We start from the raw sequence: 20717 nt of genomic DNA, 5'->3' as shown, positions 1-20717 counted from the left end.
AAATAATAACGATAAAATTAAGTTTTATGGCTTCAGATTAAAAATATTTGAAATGTATTAAAATGTCTACTGATATTAAAATATATCAGGTAGAAAGTTGAAATTAAAGTGTTACAAAAAAAAATGTTTTATTTGAAACAAACTAAAAAGGAAAGTAAGACAAATAAATTGAAACCTAGACGAATGTAATAATAGTATATTTTCTTATTACGTCCGTAATTAAGTTCTATTCGACCTATCCCTAAAAGGGCTATATTTTTATATTCTTGTTTTAAATTTTTTTAAACGACTCAAACTTTCATTTTGATACATTTTCTTGGTTGGAAAATTTCTAATGTGGAATAACTTTTATATAAAAAAACAAACAAAATTTAGGGTAAAATTTGGAATATATATCGAGGTTTTAAAGTATTTTTGAAATTCCAAATTCAACCAAAAAAATATTAACTTTCAAATAAATATGGACTTACTTGTATCTCGACTAAAATTGCTTGCTTATATAAATAATATCTCTTTACAAAAAAGTTGATTTTTTAAACATAATTTTCGAATAGATAATGGGACCAGATTTTTTCTGCTAGTCAAAAAAAAGACGTAGCCATGCAACGAATAAATGATAAAAAGAGATTTTACTGCGTCATTTGCTTGCATGACTTGAAATTGCTTTAGTCAAATTTATTATTATTTTCTTTAACTTTTTCACTTTTGTTTTATCCCATATTTTTTTTTTAATTCAATTGAGTGAGTGCACACTCTTAAGCTTAACTTGTTAAATGAAGTTTACTTGTATAATTCACCTAACCTTTTGATTTACGAAACTGGGGGAAAATCTCTAACTTAGTCAAGGGAAATTAGTCAACTTTTATTAACTATACAATAAGAATTTTTTTGTCAAATAATACTAAATGATGTCTTGATGGTTTTATTTTCTACATCGAGCTCACTTGTGTAGCCTCCTATATCTTTTTATTTATAAAATTTTAGCCATATTTGAGCCTTATATTACGATAAGTAGTTGTTTGTAATATCAACATGCTAACAAGATGTAACATATCCCAATTTCCAAGCATCTTTATTGTTTTTCATAAGGTGATCAATACAAAATAATGTCAATAGGATTAATCTAAACACTATTAATGATAGTGCATTAGCTTAGAAAAAATTTATCAACATGCGTTGGGCCCACAAGATAGTGTCATATATGTTCAAAAAGGGATAAAAAATTATTTATAAAATAGGTTCAGGGGGTAATAGGACCTTAGTATAGTATAAGTGTGTCTCTGAGATTTTGAGCATAGATTGAAGGGATACCTGTGTACTTTTTCTTAATTATACTATTATCAATACATCTTATTTGAGTAATATTTTCTTGTTCCACTTTATATAACTTACTTTCTAAAAAAGAAATAATATATTTTTATATTTTAGTACTTCAATTTTGCTTTAAAATGCTCAATTTATCCTTAATGAAATGATTTCTAGCAACACATATATCTATGATTAATTTTGTACCACAATTTTTTTAAATCTTCTTTCTTTTTTAAAATTTATGAAAAGTCAAACTAACTCATATATTAAAATAATGGAAGTAATATTTTTATATCTTATCAAACTATGATACTTATAGTATGATTTTTAACCTAAGGCCTCATATTCTGTTCTCTGTCCCCTAACTCCTATTCACATGGTCCATCACGTCTTAAAAAATAATAATTCGAAAACTATATAAAGAAAAAAAAAACCAGTTACGCCGTCAAAAAATGTAATATAATAGATAAAGTTATTTTTTTCTCTACTAGAATTTTAGGATCGATATGTATATAAAGAATAATTAGTAGTGGAGAGCATTTTTTTCTCGAGCTCTTATATAGATATTGAACTTTGAATAAAAAATGAAAAAAAAAAAGGAGTAAGTAATAGTTAATTATGAGGTATGGTGTATAATACACGTGTATACCATTATAAACGTAAGGTAACAAATCTAGGAAATTAAACTAGAGTAGAAAATGACACCAACATACTGAAAAAAAAAACATATTTCATAGTCATATTATATTTATTAATAAAATTAATTAATAGATTGAATATTGTAAAACATTTTTTTTTAAAAAAAAGGTGATGAAAGTGAGTTGACTATAAGGAAGAAACTAGTTAGAAGTAAAGTTGGTATATCAAACGTCCTAAATCTTCACCTAATTTCATTTTTGGAGCAAATTAATTAAAATGACTTTCACTTTTTGAATATTTGGCTTTTTGTTGTTTTCTTGTTATGCCAACCAAAAATCTTTTGTTTTTCCGACAGATTTGTATGGTTTAGTATTAAAAAAATATTAAATTGGTTTAGTATCGTATAAGCTACTCTTTTTTGTTATACATAAGTCCAAGATGGCTTTAATTTAAAAAAAAAAAGGAAAATTACTACATATATATATAATATAGCTAAAAAAATATAATGACAATGGTAGCTTGTTTTAGGTTCGAGCCTCTGTACGAAGAAAATTATGTACCTTAATATTTTGTTTAGATCATTATTATTCATTATTTCATAATGTATTGTATTGTACTGTACTTTATTGTACTGTATTGTATGAAAGATATAATGTTTGGCTAGATTGTATTGTTTGTTGTTATTTAGTAACATTTTAATTGTTTGGTTTGATTGTACCGTACTGTATTGTAATTTACAAATTTACTTAATTATCCTTAATTATTCTAGGGTAGGAGGTTTGACTAGGTTCAAATAATTAAGGTAAACGGTAAAAATAGTATTTTGAAATATTATATAAAGATATAATTGGAAAAAGAAATTAAGTAACAACGGAAACACACCAAATTGGTTGGTTGTTCCATAGAATAGGGGTTTTCGTTGTTACGTAACAACGAAATTTAACAATATCGTACAATACATTTTAAGTAACAATCAAAACAAACATTATAGATATAGTAACGATATAATATAATACAACAGATAATAATAATGATCCAAATATAGTGTAAATAGATTGAGCTATGCGCGATTAAAATTTAGTCGAGGCCGTAAAGAGTGGCCATGCTTATATCAAGGACTTAATACACCACCTCTTAGGTAATAATGGACTTGAAAGCCTTCATGTGAACTAATGAGGCCTCAAACTAAGTAATCATGGGCTCATCAAGGGCTTACTACACAAAAAGTTTTGTTTTCATTGTTTTTATTTTAAAAGATTTAAAAATAACTTTAATTTGTATACATGATCAAATAAAATTCCAACTTTTAGATATTATTTTTTATTTTGTAAACAAAATTTATAATTTTCAAATACTCACAATTTTCATGTTCATACACTCCCTTAATTTCCAAATGAGGAGTTGTGCTTGAATGTGAATTTCAACAAATCTTTGGAAATCTTATATAGGGGCTTCTTATGTCGATGTAACATCAGTCATAATTCCTATTAGCTAAAATGGTTGCATATATATGTAATTATCAATATTATATATGTAGGACATAGTATATATATATATATATATATATATATATATATATAAATATGTATAAGAGCTGTATATACATTCATATACATTGTTATATAATATTTATACATTGCAACATTTCATCTTCCTCAACAAGTTGTTATTTTTTTCAATCTCGACTATCTCAAATCTCCTCTAAACAGTCTTAAATTTTAGATATGATAATCTCTTCTCAATATTTTGAGTCTTTTGATATATCATTCACATGAAATGATATGCGTTTGTAATACGCCAAATCTTAGATATGATGAACTCCGTTCAATATTTTAAATCTTTTGACATATCATCCAAAATGATTTGCGTTTGTGATAGGTTGAATTTTAAAATCTAAACTTGGAAACTACTTAACAACGAATTGAATGAACATCTATCCGGTCAAATCTTTCTCTAGCTCAAATTTTAGATATAAGTTTCTTTCAATTCTTTTGATATATTATCCACCTAACTTATATTTTAAAACTTTATGATAAGATTTTTTTAAAAAAAAGCGGCCTTTATTATAAAAAGTCTCAATTAAAGCCCAACCAAAAGGAGCCACAAAAGCAGCTTCATTAGCGTCAGTAAAGAAAGCAAATGCAAATTTACCTTTGCAAAAAGTTTTAGGAACTTAAGAAGAAGTGACGTTGCAATTTGCAAATCTTGGGTCCCATCCTTCTATTATCGAGTTTTATAGCTAAATTATTAAATAAAATATTTTTTGTTGAGTTATAAATTTCTTTAGATTAAAAATATTTTGATTAAATAAGTTTATATAGTATCAAAGATTTCATTATAATCCAAAAATCTCAATAATTTATGTATGAAATTATGTCATTTCAGTAATAGCTTGTGTCCACTCGCAACAGGGTGCACACAGAGCAAACACCCATGTGTTTAAGCCCTGCTGGAAGACAAAGATAAAATTAGAATTTGAGTTTTATGAATTTCAAATATTAACAAATAATTAATAATTATTACGTTTTAAACTTAATAATTATATATATTAAATAAATAAACTAAATTCGAATAAATCCATATCGGAATTTTAGCTCCGCCCTGCATGTAGACAAGGATGCGGCCCCTCTAAGTGCCGTCTACTGGACCAGCTTTTCCTTTTGCTCAAAGTCCGAGTCATATTAATGTAAATGTAAAGTAGCTTTACTTCTTGCATTTTTGTTATGCATTTCTAGTTTATTTATGTCAAATTTATATAATTAGGGTTTATTTTTAAAAAAAGTTTGATTAAGGGGTATAAGTAGTCAAACTTTCAAACAAAAATATTCGATTAATAGTTATTTTAGCTAATGCAAGCAAATTTTCACACATTGTTAATTTAGCGAAAAAATAGTCTCTTTTATTAAAAGATATTAACTGAACACATATATATTGCATCGCATAACAATATTGTTTGGGGCGCTTATATAAACCATTGTTAACCTCAACTTATCTTTTTTAACTTTTTTGAAAAATATTTTCTTAAATTAAAGATGGAAAAGGATGACAAGAAAAGAATAGAAAATAACACTATACTTTCTATGTTTTGAGGTGTGACAGGGTCATGTTAGAATAGTTAAATTATATAATTTTGGGCATAGTGTGTACCCCCATTGATACAAAAGTCCAAAATGTAACTGATGGTATCACATGATGAAAGGAGTTGGAACACCAAAAAGTGTTGGGATATTACATGGCCCCCTCCATGTGCCTTCTTCATCACTCATAGCCAGCTATATTATTTTACTTAAAACAAAAAAGTAGCATATGTGAAATTAAACAAGAAAAAGTAGCACTTTCTTTAATTGCTTTTACACTAATCTTGATAATCACTTTTAATTATTTATTTATTTATTTTTTTAAAAAAACAACACTAGAAACAATTGTAGCCTATTATAAGAATTACACTTTGCAAATTGAAAATTCTGAATTCTATAAAAGATAGGCTTATTGAGTTCGAGATAAATTACTCTTTCATATTCATATTTTATGGTATTTTTAACGGCATTACCTATTAAGAAATTCACTCGAATAAGGTGGTTTCACTAAATTACTCTTACAGTTCCTTGGTTATATGAAATCACACTTGTTTATATAAGGGTATATTTGAAAAAAAAAAAATACAATAATTATCATCTTCATTGGAAAATCTTTTATTTTGAATTATTTTGGACGGTATGTAATAAGCTTAAAACACTTAAAAACACCATGAAATATGGACTGGAGAGAGTATATTTATATATATTCAATGAATTTCTTAACACGAACAAAACTACTGAATTTTGAAGAATCCGTAGTTAGAACTCTAGCTTCGCCTTTGGTTTCTAACAATAATTGAAACTAAATACAATTGGGACAATAAAAGAACTTATACTAGTACATCACTTATCCCTTGTAAAAGAAGTGAATTTCAGAGTGAATCAACTTATACAAGATTGAAACTGCATTTTATAGTGCTGACCATATTATACAACTTCTCAAATAACAAATCAGTGTATTTCGAATACCAGATGTCTAACTCGAACAAAATAAGCCGATTACTAGAAGCAGTACTGCAATGTTCAGATATGTTGCAAGAGAAACACAACAAACAGCGGAGGAAACAGGTGAAAAAGCAGAAGGTCCAAGAGCAGCAGTATCAGGGCCAATAGGGTACATCACATCATCTGGATTTTTACTAGGATTCGAAGGAATAGTTGGCATTGAAGAAACTGGAGGCACCACACCACCAGAAGAAGGCAAGAGAGGTGCAATATCTGGAGATATCTCTGAGAATGGAGATGCCGCTGGCACCGGAGGATTTGCAAGAAACTCTACTGGTGTTGCTGATATCAACTTCCTCTCCACATTCAGTGACACTGCTAGAGGTGTTTTTGCAATGAATATACACATAATGAGTGTTGCTACAACAAGAAAGCAAAAGGTGCTGGCCATTATCTCAGAAAACTAAAATTCAGTTTAATTCAATTCCTTTTTCTCTTGCTAATGATGAAGAAATCAATAGCACATAGGCTCTTTATCTCTCTTTTTTTGAACAATAATGAGTAAGGAGAGAAAAAGGAGAGATTGATCTAAGATGGGCTATGATTAAAGGTGAGTAAAAGGTTTGACAATTTATATGAATTTAGTGAGTGGTATTGTAAATATGTACAGGTTGGCATGTTAAGAAGTAGACAAAAATTCCCTAGGTGGTTTTAATTATTTATTATCTTAAGTACTTTATTTTAATTTTTTCATGCTTTTTTCAAAGGGTCTTTATAAGGTACTGATCTGGGATCCTCTCAAAGTTGATTTATTGGGCAGTGGGCTCTATATATGATATTGCTTTTCTATTGCCCTAGTTGCAAATCACTGTTGGAGTTCTACAGTCTCAAGGACATGAACTAGTAGAGTGTTCATTAAGTGAGACGTATGAGATAAACGCAGCTGATAGTATAAGCAAATAATCGTTGACAATATCTTTCTTAAGAGATGTACTTACACAAAAACTTAGAAATCAAAACATGAAACGGAGAAACCAAAGATTGAATTATTGGTGGGCAAAGTTGTTGAAAGATCCCCCAAAAGGCAATCAAAATTACCTAGGGAATGATACAAACAAGAAAGTCTAAAAGCACTCATTTCCACCCTGAAGTTTCATAAGAACTTTAAAGTTTAAAGATACTATCTAGTATAATTTTTTATACGATTACTTAATTATTCCAAAGAAAACTTGGTGTTTGCCCATTAGAGCAAACTTAATACAGAAAATGACAAAATTAAGTCATAAAATTAATATGTGACTTCCAACTTTTCTACCTTTTACGAAGTGCCTCTAGCATCTTTCAGTGTGATTACCTATAATAATTATTAACCTTAGTTTACTGCACTGGACATTAAAAAATTGTAAAAATTGACTACAGTTTGATTTTAATATAGCTAGCTCGAAAAGCAAGTACCTAGAGATACTACAAGTCTGGACATCAAAACTTAAAAAATAAAGTGAATAAACATAAAATTATCACAAAGCCCCTTTGGGTTGTCTTTGGGTGCAAGTCTAATAAGTTGGTGCTGGGACATGTGCACAGATAACTGCTATTCAATACACAGCTAAAAATTTACAAAGTATTTAATGTTTAATTGCCTCAAAATCAATTTTAAACCTGCGGGACTGAAGTTGAAAATCTAGAATTTGATGTTTGGCTTGCCAAAGCCTAACTTCAGACATTCAGAGCCTTAACTTCAGACCTGAATTTCTGAAGTTAGGGCCAAATACAGTTATTTTACAGATACAAATTTTGTCCACATTGAAAAGGAAATAAACAAATCACAAGAAATTACAAGTTACCCTGATGCATGACCTCCAAGTTATGAGATCATACCTTTTTTCCATTTGATCGAAGTTCATTTGCTGTAACACATTTTCTTGACTGTTGAACTTTGACAAACGCCTGAAGTTGAGGTATTTTACTATCTGCAGGTATAGATTCTACCCTGTCAGAATGGTGGTTTACACCATTGTTGACGGATTCGGTCTTCACAGGTGGTAGATTTTTAAATCAAGCTATAAATGGAAATGAGCAGTAAGGATTATTATTGTTGTAGCTGCGGAATGCCTCATGTCTGTTTGACTGCATGGTATATGTGTGTGCGGCATCTTTGTCAGTGTTTATAAGGTAAGTATGACATGAACAAACAATACATGTCCATCAAATTAATCGAGCACTATGCCACGCTTAACGCTTGCCTCAAATATAAAACACCCAAAAATATAATATTCTTATTCAACTGCTTATCATTTAGGAATAATAAAAAATACATTGTAAATTACGTAACTATGGTATATTTACTAAGAATAAGGGTGATGGGCTCTTCGCTAACGTTAATTCAAATAAACTGAATCTCGAGTTTGAATGGTCAAACTAAATAGAAAGCTCAACTTCAAACTAATACAAGCTGACTTGAGATTTATTCACAAACATGTCAGTATTTTACAGCTCTACTATTACTATTTCTCTTTTATCAACACAAAGTTCAAACAAAAGATCCCAACCCAAAAATGAAAATGAAAATGAAAATAAAAGATTCATCTCAGATGCAACCACTTTGAAAGTGTAACATACCTCACAATCCACCAGGGAGCCAGACCAATATCTTCTTGTTCAGCGCTTTTGCAAATTCATCCCAGGTTCATACAACCTGAAAACAAGCATCTCACTTTTGTTTCGAGACATCAAACAAATTTTATTGGAGGACAGAGGTGAGCATATCTTTTGCTTGTTCAACTAGATTAGTCACGGAATATCTGTTTGACTTTTAGCTGCATTTAGCGTCAAACAGCTCATACCTGGGAAAGTTATTACAAAGCTAAAGTAAATTTATAGCATCAAGCTTGGTGTCCAAAAGTGACAATTTAACAACAAAAATGATTTCTATTCCCTTTTCTATGTGACTTTCTTAAACAACTGGCAAGTAGAAAGAAAAGACAAAAGCTACATTTCCTACCTGGTCATTTCCAAGGCCTTGTTATCCTGCTTCAATCCTAAGGGGAAACCCCCTTCATTCTCCCAGAAAAAATATTTCCAGCCAGGTAATAGTTCTCTCTGAGGTCGGCCACGGCACAAATACCTGATTCATTCACGTTTTCAGCCATGACAGAACATGCTTCAAAGATCCCTTGAGTGTGAGCATCCTTTGAAGGGCGTAGGAAGAATAATTACTTGAGTTATCGCTACTATAGGAGGCAGACCAGACCCCCTCATCCCCATGAACAACATCACTATACCAACCTGCCACAACATCAGTAAAAAGAGTTAGCTTGCATAACAAAGTGGAAACTACAACGACAGTTTCTAAATAGCTTTGAATTTGTATTGCTCTGGTCTTATAAGCCCATGAGTTCTGCCAGACCATAGCCTTCTCTCCTCATTTTCAAAATTTATATCCAAACATTTTGCAAAATTCTGTCCTAGACAATGTGAAATAGCACCTTGGATATCACGGACAGTGTTAGAATTAAATCCTGGCAAATAAAATTGATGAATGACAGATAGAAACACCAAGAATTTTCAGAGAAAACACTGTTAAGAACAGCCAAACGATGTGCATGACTGAAGAGGACGGATGCCTAAAGTATAGTGTAGAGTTCCCAGCAAATTTCTTTAACTCACGCATTGTTACCTTAGTGACCAGAACAGCTAAGAACTCTTCATTTCTGCATCCACACAATTCCAAGAACCTGAATGCAGATAACAATGCCTGATCACTACTTTATAGAAAGATAGTAACATGATCACCATTTATGAAAAGATACTAATCAGATAAGCAAAGATATCTTTTCTGCCCTAAATCAAGGCATCTGAGAAACAAACTGCTAATTCTCACAAAGCACTTCAACTGGGCTGTGCTCACAAAATAATGCAACAAGATTAGAAGAAAACCATTGTTACAAGAACATGAATGAGCCGGAAAAAAAAACAATTAATAGCTTCAAAAGCTATTGAAGTGGGTGGCTAAAAATAAAATTAACCTCTTCTCCAACTGCTGCAATAATCATCCGCAGACCTGTACTGCACTTTGTCTTACATATCACTCCAGCTTCGACCAGAACTCTTATGGATTTTCTTTTCTATCATCAGCCTCCTGACTAAAGCAGATCTTTCCCAGTCCTCAGAAGTAGCAAATATGTTTGATAACTGCACGAAAGCACCTGAATTCTCAGGATCAAGCTCTATAATGCGTTGAGCCACGAGCTGTCCTAGTATCTTGTTACCATGAGCTACACATCCTCTCAAAATGGATAACCACATGCTTGAATCTGCCTCAAATGGCATCTTTTTGATGAGGTTCACAGCTTCTTCGAGACATCCAGCTCTTGCATAAAGATCTACCATACAGGAGTAATGTTCAATTCCTGGATCAATGTGGTAATCGTAATTCATTGAATAAAACCACCTTTTTCCCTCTTCTAGTAAACCACAATGATCACAGGCAGATAAGACACCAATAAATGTGATATTTGTTGGCGAAACACCCACACTTCTCATTTCGTGGAATAGATTCAAAGCTTCATTTCCGTAACCATTTGTAGCATAACCCATCAACATAGAATTCCACGAAACCTCGTCGGATTTCATCATTTGGTCAAAGAGCTTCCTGGCATCACTAACAAAACCACACTTGCAGTAGAAATCAATTAAGGAGGTAGTAATTATTTGATCACCATCAAGGCCGATGATAACAACTCTTGCGAAAATCTGTTCACCAAGTTCAACTGAAGCAATGCTTGCACAGGCACTGATCACACTTGAAAAGCTAAATTTGTCCATCCTAAAATCCATCCTATTCATTCTGTAGAAAAGATCAAGTGCTTCAACTGGACAACCATTTTGATTAAGACCAATTATCATAGAGTTCCAAGATATTAAGCTCTTGTAGGGCATTGACTCAAATAATTGTCTCGCATCTTCAATTCTGTTGCAGTTAAAATATATGGTAATCATAGAATTTAGCAAGATGGTATCCTGTGTTTTGAGTTCATTAAAAACATTGGAAGCTTCATCAGGACATCCACATTTGGCATATGTGTCAATGAGCGCACTAGCAACGACAAGGTCATCCAACAGTCCAAGCTTAAAACCATAAACATGCACTTGCAAACAATTTTTAAGGGCATATGCACTAGCGCAGGCGTTCAATACACTAGCTAATGTAGAGGAATCTCCTATAACTCCTTCTCTGTGCATCTCTCCAAAAAGCAATAATGCTTCTAACACTTCATCGCATGACACAAACCCAGAAATCATGGAGTTCCATAGTACAATACTAGGATCAGTTATCAGGTTGAATATCTTTCTGGCATCATCCATTCGACCACGTTTTGAATATGCTGAAATTAGCGCTGACAAGGAAAAGTTATCAGGATTCTGCATTCTATTCAAAATATAGTTCGCATTATCCAAATCACCACCCTTTCCATACATGTTAACTAAAGAACTTGCCAACACAGAATCAACTTCAACTTCATTGACTATAATACGAGCATGAATTTGCTTCCCCAAATCAGCACTTCTTGTGTCAGCACAAGCTCCTAATGCAGTTGCCAAAACAAATGAATCTATATGTGATGCACCGCCCATCTCTCGAAAATCCCAGTCTATAAACTCCTTAAACAAGCATAAAGCCACCCCAGGGAATCCCATTTTCGCATACCCATGAATAAGTCCATTCCAAACTACTTCATTCTTCCGTGGCATTTCACTCAATAGTCTTCTAGCAACACCCAACTCCTCTGCTTTAACAAGACCAAGAATGACCACATTCCAAGAAAATTCATTCTTGGAAGGCATTAAACGAAACAAGTCCAAAGAGTTGTTCATCTTCCCCCATTTCATATACCCTTCAATCATGGTATTCCAAGTGAAGCAGTTTCTCTGAGACATTTCATCGAACAGTAACTGTGCATCAGCCATTTGTCCACACCTGGTATACATTTGGAGAAGGCGATTGGCTATTGTTAGAGCAGAGTTAAGGATACCCCTTTTGAGGAAAACGAGGTGGAGTTGCTTCCCATTAGGAAGAGATTGGTTGCTGTTAACAGTATTGAGCAGTCGAGCACAAGATTGCAAGTCTAGCTCCATCTACTAGATTATGTGATCATAAATTCTAAAATGGTTAGACAAACACAGAAATCTAGCAAAAACAAATCTTCAGGTGAAAATGACAAGGCAGTTGATCACACTCATACTCTGCTATGAGTTAATTACTCACTTCAACAATGTTTATTCTTCTAGTGAAGGCTTGAAGGAAATTTTCTTTACAAGTGATAGTTACACCAACTTTATTGTTAGGGGTTGACTATTAGCTGATCAAAGAAATTCTCATATTTCACAAGATGAATTTTGCATAAATAAGGATGTTGCCTTGCATTATGGAGGTGTGGTTATATTACGAGACAAAAAAATTAGAAACGAGGATATTCGTGAAATGTCGAAATAATTTTGGCGGAAGATAAGATTGAGATGATTTGACATGTGAAAAGTTGGTTATGTGCGGTATTACAAGAGTGTGGAGGTAGGTTGAAAAATATTGTGGAGAAATAATTAGATAGGATAGGACAAAGTTTCAATTTAGCTACGACGTGACATTAGACAGGAGGTCGCGAAAGACACGTACGACCAAAGAAGATTAAAAGGTAATAGTGTTTTGACTCACTATCACGTCCATATTGCTTATGTAGTTTTTTGCCTTTGATTTTTGCATAATTTTCTATTGTTTCTTGTACTTCAATTAGCGTATTATCTTGTTGTAGTTATGTATTTTGTTATGATTACACTATAAAAAAATAGAATTTCTCTTAGCTTATTGTACGTATAATTATTCCTCTCCAAACCCGTTTTATATGACTATATTGGTAGGTTGTGTTATACATAGGGATATTAGGCGTATAAGCAAGCATATGTTGATTAATTAGTTAACATAACTATAGTTTGTTTTAATTACTATTTGCAACAAACTTTTAGCTATGATTATACGACCTAACTTTTTAATTTTGTATAATTGGCATGTTTGTATAATTTGAAATTTGTATAACTCAACATTTGTATAATATAATTTTTATAACTATTTACACTTTCGATATTTGTAATTGTATAAATTCGTTAATTCGAATTTATATAAAAATATACCTATGAATTATTCAAATCAACAAATTATATAAACGAAATAACTTAATCTATTACTACAGTCCGCAAATATGCAAACTATGACTATGGAGCATAATCAAGTTACCCTTGTCATATTACGGATCACTAAACTTTAAATAAGTTTACAAAATGGGCTATATTTCAAAACATTGTCATCACAACTCACAAGTGGCTACATTACTGGCCCGACCCTAACTCTGGCCCAAACCCTAGACTTCCTCTTTACCCCTGCCACAAAAACGCCTCGCAGAACAACCATTAGAGCAGCTCGAGAAGTAAGAGAGAGGACTGAAAATACAATTTCTCCGGCGCCGTCTAAGGCCTATAAAATCGGAAGTTCATCGCATTAGCAAATTCATCCCAACTTCAAAGTAATTCTAATTTCTTTTGTTTCTGTTTTCTCCCCCGAGTATTTTTTTGAATTTAAGTGTTTGAAATGTTTTCTTACTGGGAAATTTTTGTTTTCATGAAATTTATTCGCAGATGAGGTTGTTAACTCACAACATGTTATCATCCAACATCAAGGGAGTCGCAAATGGATTCCCGTTGAAGATCGAGGTTGTGAAAGTGGTAGAGAAAGAGGTTGATTTTAATATCGATTTTCTCAAGAACATGTTCCATAAGGTTGAATGGAAGGCACTGGCGGAAGCTTCTAGAACCATGGGTTACGCTGAACTGCCTGAAAATGTTGATGCTGCTATGGTAAACTCAGATGATTTTCTTCATAAGTTTCATCATGCCCTTCTCGAGCTTCATCTTGAAGAGGGTGCCTTGGTTTGTCCAGAGACTGGCCGGAAATTTCCTGTCAATAAAGGCATTCCCAATATGCTTCTTCATGAAGACGAGGTCTGATTAGTTTTTTTTTTCTTTTTTTGGGTATTGATATGTTTTGGTTTGGAAATGGGGATTAGGGTTCTTGATTATAGGGTTTAAGGGGTTTGTTATGATATACCATTTTGAATTGTAATGCTATTATTGGAAGACACTGTCGATATTATGGAGTAATTACCAGAACTTCTTTGTTGCACCACACTGCTATATCTGAGATTGTAGTTTTGTATCGAAATTACAACCTTCAAACTTCTGTTTTGAAGTTTATAAGTCTTCAGTTATTGTAGTTATGTATCGAAATTCCTACCTTCAGAGTTCTGTTTTGAAGTTCATAAGTTTTTAGACGGACCAAATCAAGCATGAAACATGAATGTATGAAATTTAACCATATTGGCTAATCTCTCAAGAAAAATCATTAAGACGTTGACATGGAAATCATTCTTGGCCTACCTAAAAGAAGTTCAGGATTGGCAACACTGAATAATTTGTTGCAAACATTTTACATTGCTTAACGGATAAGCAAATTATAAAGGCCTCGATATGATATATGAATATTTTGAGATCGCTAACATTACAACATCTCTCAAATTTCTAATATAGAACAATTTCACGATCATAATGATGCAAGACAATTGAATGTACTGGCTGCAACAAAGTTCCAACTAAACAGACCATAAATCATTCTACATTTGCATGAAGGTAGATTAGTTCTATGACTATTGTGGTGTACAAAGTTAAATTATTTTTTTGCGACATGCATTGTGTACAATTATATCTCGCGGTTCTTTATATGGATGAGGAACGCCATTTCTTGCGAGGAGTGGTATCATAGGGGGGAAGAGGCACACCAAACACCCAATCAAGAACATTCAAATACTTGGATTTAAAGACATCCCTCTCCATAGCATAACAATGCATGATAATTGCAGTTGCCATGCTAAAGATCACAACATCACCCCTCTTTAATTTTTCAGACTGAGGCAAATAACCAACATCAGCCATGCACGTGACGAAACTCTCAAGTGCCCGAGCAAGACAATAGAGTGAAATCTCTATCCTTCTGCTTTTCTTCTCGATTGCCAGGGCCAGACCAGTAGGGAACTGTAAAATGTATTTATGTTAGCTTTACAAAGGGAGAAGCAAAACAATTGGTTAAGAAAGATAATTAATCTGTCCTATACCGTTCCCAGTGCCACCATGGGGATGTTACACCTCTTGAACAGCCTGAAGAGAAAACATGTCCACAACCTAACAATGAAACAGCAGATGAAGCTTTGAGATGAGCAATCATTTTGAAGCAAGCGTACTTAAACTTAGAGGGGGCTTAACATCGTCAGGCGAAAGGACTGAAAAACGTGCAAAATTATTCATAATAAAGACAGTAAAATGCAAAAATTTTACAAATCAAATCAGTTCTTAGTTCTTACCAGGCAGACGAACAATACATGGAGAGAAATAGACTAGACCTTGCTGTACCGAGGAGACCCTTCGCCAAAATTGTGTTAGGTCTGCAAAAATTTCCTTAGAATGTTGTAATAACTGGAGCTGAAGGAAGATGATTATACGCTTATAGAGCTTGGAAATGGAATGGGCTAAAAGCAATATGGACTATCATGAGGAAAATGTACTTCCAAATGATAAATTATTCGTAGTAACAACTATGCTACAATAATTCTCCTATAATGCTACAGATTTTATCAACCAATGGCTGATCAACGGATAATCCAAGAGAAAACGAAGAAGACAAGATGATTTATCATTGAAGAAACCAACATTCAGTACCTTTTCAAGATGCCTTGACGATGTACAATGAGTGCAGGAACTAAATAAACTGGAAGGTAAACCGGCAGAGCTCTCTTGTAGGCTTGAATTAGAAATGAAATGAAATGCGCACCACATCCTTGATTCTCATGTACTATCTGCATGAACATCCAAAGGGAAAACAGTGCTTGCAGATCAACAATATCAGCATGTCGATTAAACTCTTGCAATCCTTGATTACTATGAATCCAAAAAATTTCAAGATAGCAGCACCTACCTTAGGCAAACACATGAAACACAATTAAGAGTCTACTATTGAGGCCAATACAACAGGATGTTTGGTTTTGGCATAACATTTACAGGTAGCAGAAGTACATGAAAGGGCAATTGCATCATCCAGTTACATCCTTAAATGAAAAATCATGAAGCTACAGCTTCTTTTTCTTTTTGGTAGTATAAAGTGGCTACAGCACTGCAGGTATTTTTTAATCAGTGATTCGTGCGTCATAATTGGACCTATAAAGCAAATTGATGAACAAAACTAATCGTGTACTTAATCTAGAACTCTTGATCTGCAGAATTGATAGTCCACACATATCAAACCTCATATAGTTCTCCTCTTCAACTGGGTATTCAATATGATAATCAAATCAGAACAGTTCCTTTTGCTGTAATACAACTGAAATGCATTTCACATAGCCCCAAAATACCACATGAAAGAACGGAAAAAGTATCATAATTTCCAAACAGAGTATAATAGACAAAAGGAAGTGAACAACACATTTTCCACTAACACATAATAACATCCAGATATTGCATTTGCCTTCATTAGCTCTAAAAAAGTATTTGACTATCAAGCATGCTGGTTATTGAAAGGCAAAGGGTAATTAACAAACAACAAAAAAGGAAAAAGAACTATGATATGGATAAAATTCATTAATCTACAAAGCAGTTTAATCTAAATCATAAAGTAGTGACTACATAAACTTACTAGAAATAGTCAATGGCATCAATTTACGGGCCCTTAATAAAAAGATATCGCTCAAGTCTCCAAGAGCCCTCATTTTTATTTTAAAAATTTGACAATTAAACCCTAAATTTAGATTTACCCAAACAACCTCAAAAGCTTAAGAATGCAGAACAATAGAAACAGAGGACACGAACAACCTCCAGCCAAACCTCCAACTTCTAGCTCTACACAGTAAATATTTTAACTCCTTTCCCCTCCACCATTTTATAAAGTAGCAACATTTGCTTTAGGAGGAACACGCCCACTAAAATAGAAAGCAGCATTCATATTTGGACTAGTATTCCTGCCAAAGAACAGGAAACTATGACATACCGAGCAGGGTACTTTCATTTGTGGATCCAGTTTGATGTTAATACCATTGGACTTGTAGTGATTCTCTATTGCTTCCAAATTCATTACAGAGTTCCCACATGCCAGGTCTTTCACACCCTGCAGGATAACCAAAGCTTTGCCACCATGTTTGTTGAGAAAGGATTTGTAAGATGGATGCAGACTATCTTGCTTCAATATGTAAGCTGACCTGACATAAATTAAAAAATGCAATATGAGAGAAAAAACATTGTTCATAAGGGAATAGGCATCTCAGACTCAGAATATGCAAATCAGGCTTCTGAGTGAATCAGGTTTAGAATTCTGAACTCACTACATTTTAATCAAAACAATAGACCGACAGGAAAGAGATTTTTTATCTTTATTGTAATACCAATGACAAACAAGCGTTTAGAGAACTACTTGTAGACAGAAGTTTTGGGTAATTTCTGCAGGAACTTGTAATCACAACCAATCCTATGAGGCACAATTTTTTATCTTTTCCATTGAAGTAACATACCTACAACGTTAGCACTTGCTGTGCATATTGTGAAGTGCTAAAAACTGACTTGTTGTGTATATATTGTATCCCTTCCTTTTGAATATTACAGATTTGACCTCTTCTTGCCGTTGCTAACAAAATACACCCAATCTCCCACATCATCAGCAGGAGCCAAAGTTATATGGGATGACAATGCTAGCTTGGTTAAATATAGGAATTCCACTTGGGCTAATGGAGCACGACAGCCCAAACAGTTACTTTTACTCATTGTTGAGGTACATTATCCTTGAATTGTTGTGCTTCGGGATGACACACATGCAAAGACAGTAGTATGTTCATTGAAGGCTTTGCTCTATAAAAATCCTTTCCACATAAGATACATGGATATGTATAAGGAAGCTAGAGCTTGGGAAATGCAGTGTTGCTTTCTTCAAAGGAGATACTAAATATGTCAACTATCTCATGTTATCGCTGCAAATTGGTGCAGTAGTATCCTTAATTAATTAAACTAAACACATGGCATCAAGATTTTTATAAACAGGGTCCTACTTACATTGATAGAAGGGAATGGAGATTAGATCTCAAGACAATCCATAAAATCCTGCTGAAACTATAACATGTTTTTTCACATTCTCCATAATGCAAGGTCATGATATAGTTCTTTCATTGTATATTGACATATGAATAAAGAATCTGATATTGACCTGATTGACAGATGAAAATTCTACTATTCTTGAAACATATTACCAGATTACCAAATGAGACTATCAGTTTTAACATTCATCATAATAAGACTACTGAAAATGTTGGTGTCCTATCAGCACTTTGACAGTCATGACTTTTTTAATCTGAGACAGCCACTTCAATAAAGGAGAGACTGAGCACGCACATACAACGATTAGAACATAAAGCTTACAAAGTTGTTAACCACTGGTAATAGACTGAACACAGTTCATGCATTTATGTAGCTGTCACTTCCATTGGAATAATCCCAAAGACAATCAATCTGATACATATCAAAACATAAGGGTGAATTTTAATCAAGAAGTCAACTTCATCCTCCAATTATTTAAGTTGCCTCACTCTCCACTAAAATGGGATAAAAAATTTAGGCAATGGACACTTAGGGAAACTTCTCTATCATGGTTGACTTGGAAAGTACCTCTTTCTTGGCCAACTTCAATACAAAGCCAAATCAATATGATTTATCAGCTTAGAGCCAAGCATGGTTAATCTCAACTTCTAAGCACCGCAACTTACATCATGTTCAAAGGAAGAAACGTTTACTTGTTCATGACATAGCAGTTTATCAACAATGCAGCACTAAAAATGCATAAAATTGCAGTTTTACATAGTCAAGAACGAAACGAGATTGTGTAGTAAAAATAACAATGTATTATACATATAAAGCTTAAGAAATATGGCTTGTAATTAAAGGAAGGATATCATTACTCAGTATATTTATATATGAAATTAAGTCCCACAAAAGGAGAAAAACCGATGCTTACAGGATCTGTGAAGAGGATAGACACATAAGGAAAATGTCTCCATGAGCCCAAGTTAAAGGCTTGCATATGCGCCCAAACCGCTTACTTTTTATTCCACAACGGGATGCCAACACAGCCGCACGCACAAGAATGTAAACCGCCAAGCTCGTGTGCTGTGTATTACCAGTAAGAAGCAACGATGGCCCTGCAATTGCACCCGCTAGCAATGCTCTCCACTTAGCTGTCCTGAAATTAAAATAAGTTTCTGCTTAATCTACTGTTAGGTTAATCATCTCACCAACTCTCAAACAAATGACTTCTGATTTTCGCCCACATATATACAAACACACTCACAAACAATGCAATACATAATTATATGCTTAGATAAGTAACAGATTAGTATTATCTATTTCGCATGTACATAATTATATGCTTAGATAAGTAACAGATTAGTATTATCTATTTCGCATGTACATAATTATATTTAACAAACTGAAAACATCCGAATTTAATTAACACATGCATACATACAAATGTGTGTGTATGAATATAAACAGTGACATACCTTCGATGACCTCCCCAAGCGGACACAATTTCATCAACTGATACAAATGTACCAGAGAAAGTGCCAAGGAACAGACCATATCTTAGAGTTTCCTTTAGTGCCAAAACTACATCATCCCTGCTCGAGACCATTTGCCCTTTCCTAAAAAATTAAAACATACTCAAATGAGCTTAAACCAACGGGGTATAATTTAGATCCAAAAACTTTGAGGATTTAAAACAACTTTACTTCGCAGAGGACATCGATTTCCTACGTCGTAGCCGAGAGAGAACAGCAAAGATAGCGAGGCCACCTTTTAGACCAGCGCCAATAGTGAATCCTTTAACGGAAGCACTAAATATTCTCCAAAGCTTGTCGTAATCCTGAACCGGATAAGATTCGAGGCTAAGCAAAGAGCAAGATGACGAAGAGGAAGGGAGAGTCGATCGCCGGCAATGCTGGCAGTTCTGGATTAGGCTTTCCTCATCGAGGGAAGAGCACGTACATCGTCCACCGGCAGAGACATCAGCTCCGTCGCCGGACAGCGGCATAGCGGCGGTTGGAATGGAAAGCGTTTCCGGATGAAACTCTGAGATTATCGAAGGGCAAGTGGAAGTATAACACGTATGAATGTAGAATTAGCAGTTGAAGATGACGGTTTTTAATTTTAAAAAATTTATTTTTATTGTCGTTTTAAATAAAAATAAAATACACTAGGATTATTTTCCTATAAAATTTAGTATGTTAATTAATATTTAATTTTAATTTTAATTTTTTATATTCAAATATTTTGGATAAATAAAAACGAATAGAGTTTCAACATCAGTGGCATAGTGAAAAGAAGAATAAATTATGTGTGTTATTGGTCTTCCCTGTCTCGCCAGAGGTTAATTAAATGCGCAGTCAAATAGGTAAAATTTATGATAGGATTGGTTTATTATTTTTGTCATTGACTTGTCACCTTCAAAATGTGAGGAGAATGATATTTAAAACTTACAAGCTACTACTGCTAACAATTATGTGATATGATTGTTTCATGTATAAAAGAATATAAGCCAACTGCGTGTAGTTTTAAAAGTAAAAT

At 33.2% G+C, this 20717-nt stretch overlaps 4 protein-coding genes across 8 annotated transcripts; 1 reads left to right on the top strand and 3 right to left on the bottom strand.

Annotated features, from left to right (window-relative positions):
• Nucleotides 1-5700: 5700 nt before the first annotated feature.
• LOC101254992 (pentatricopeptide repeat-containing protein) lies at nt 5701-12462 on the bottom strand. 5 transcript variants are annotated; one of them, XM_010321875.4, is made up of 6 exons: nt 9995-12460; nt 9646-9703; nt 8971-9254; nt 8589-8812; nt 7848-7939; nt 5701-6344 (listed from the first exon to the last, which is right to left on the bottom strand). In XM_010321875.4, the coding sequence occupies exon 1, from the start codon at nt 12102-12104 to the stop codon at nt 10047-10049; it is 2058 nt and encodes a 685-aa protein (XP_010320177.1). In that variant the 5' UTR covers nt 12105-12460; the 3' UTR covers nt 5701-6344; nt 7848-7939; nt 8589-8812; nt 8971-9254; nt 9646-9703; nt 9995-10046. The 5 variants fall into 5 exon arrangements, with proteins under 5 accessions (XP_010320177.1, XP_010320176.1, XP_004237912.1 ...); XM_010321874.4 differs by having other exon boundaries at nt 7848-8096; nt 9995-12445; XM_004237864.5 differs by having other exon boundaries at nt 7848-8096; nt 8589-8664; nt 9995-12378.
• On the bottom strand, nt 6001-6420 carry LOC138348220 (classical arabinogalactan protein 26-like). The gene has a single exon (XM_069296850.1). The coding sequence runs from the start codon at nt 6418-6420 to the stop codon at nt 6001-6003; it is 420 nt and encodes a 139-aa protein (XP_069152951.1).
• Nucleotides 12463-13399: 937 nt separating the features above from the next.
• LOC101254687 (multifunctional methyltransferase subunit TRM112 homolog A) lies at nt 13400-14199 on the top strand. The gene is made up of 2 exons (XM_010321873.4): nt 13400-13540; nt 13653-14199. The coding sequence occupies exon 2, from the start codon at nt 13653-13655 to the stop codon at nt 14019-14021; it is 369 nt and encodes a 122-aa protein (XP_010320175.1). The 5' UTR covers nt 13400-13540; the 3' UTR covers nt 14022-14199.
• A 325-nt stretch (nt 14200-14524) lies between these two features.
• Nucleotides 14525-20671, bottom strand: LOC101254379 (uncharacterized). The gene is made up of 8 exons (XM_004237862.5): nt 19883-20671; nt 19655-19795; nt 19111-19335; nt 17104-17311; nt 15783-15919; nt 15428-15508; nt 15182-15248; nt 14525-15101 (listed from the first exon to the last, which is right to left on the bottom strand). Exons 1-8 carry the CDS (start codon nt 20182-20184, stop codon nt 14787-14789), a joined length of 1476 nt encoding a protein of 491 aa, XP_004237910.1. The 5' UTR covers nt 20185-20671; the 3' UTR covers nt 14525-14786.
• Nucleotides 20672-20717: the final 46 nt, after the last annotated feature.

Source organism: Solanum lycopersicum, chromosome 4 (assembly GCF_036512215.1).
Source record: "Solanum lycopersicum chromosome 4, SLM_r2.1".
In the NCBI taxonomy this organism is placed as follows: Eukaryota; Viridiplantae; Streptophyta; class Magnoliopsida; order Solanales; family Solanaceae; genus Solanum; species Solanum lycopersicum.
Note: the sequence above shows the minus strand (reverse complement) of the source record. Positions and strands in the feature narration are given on the sequence as shown.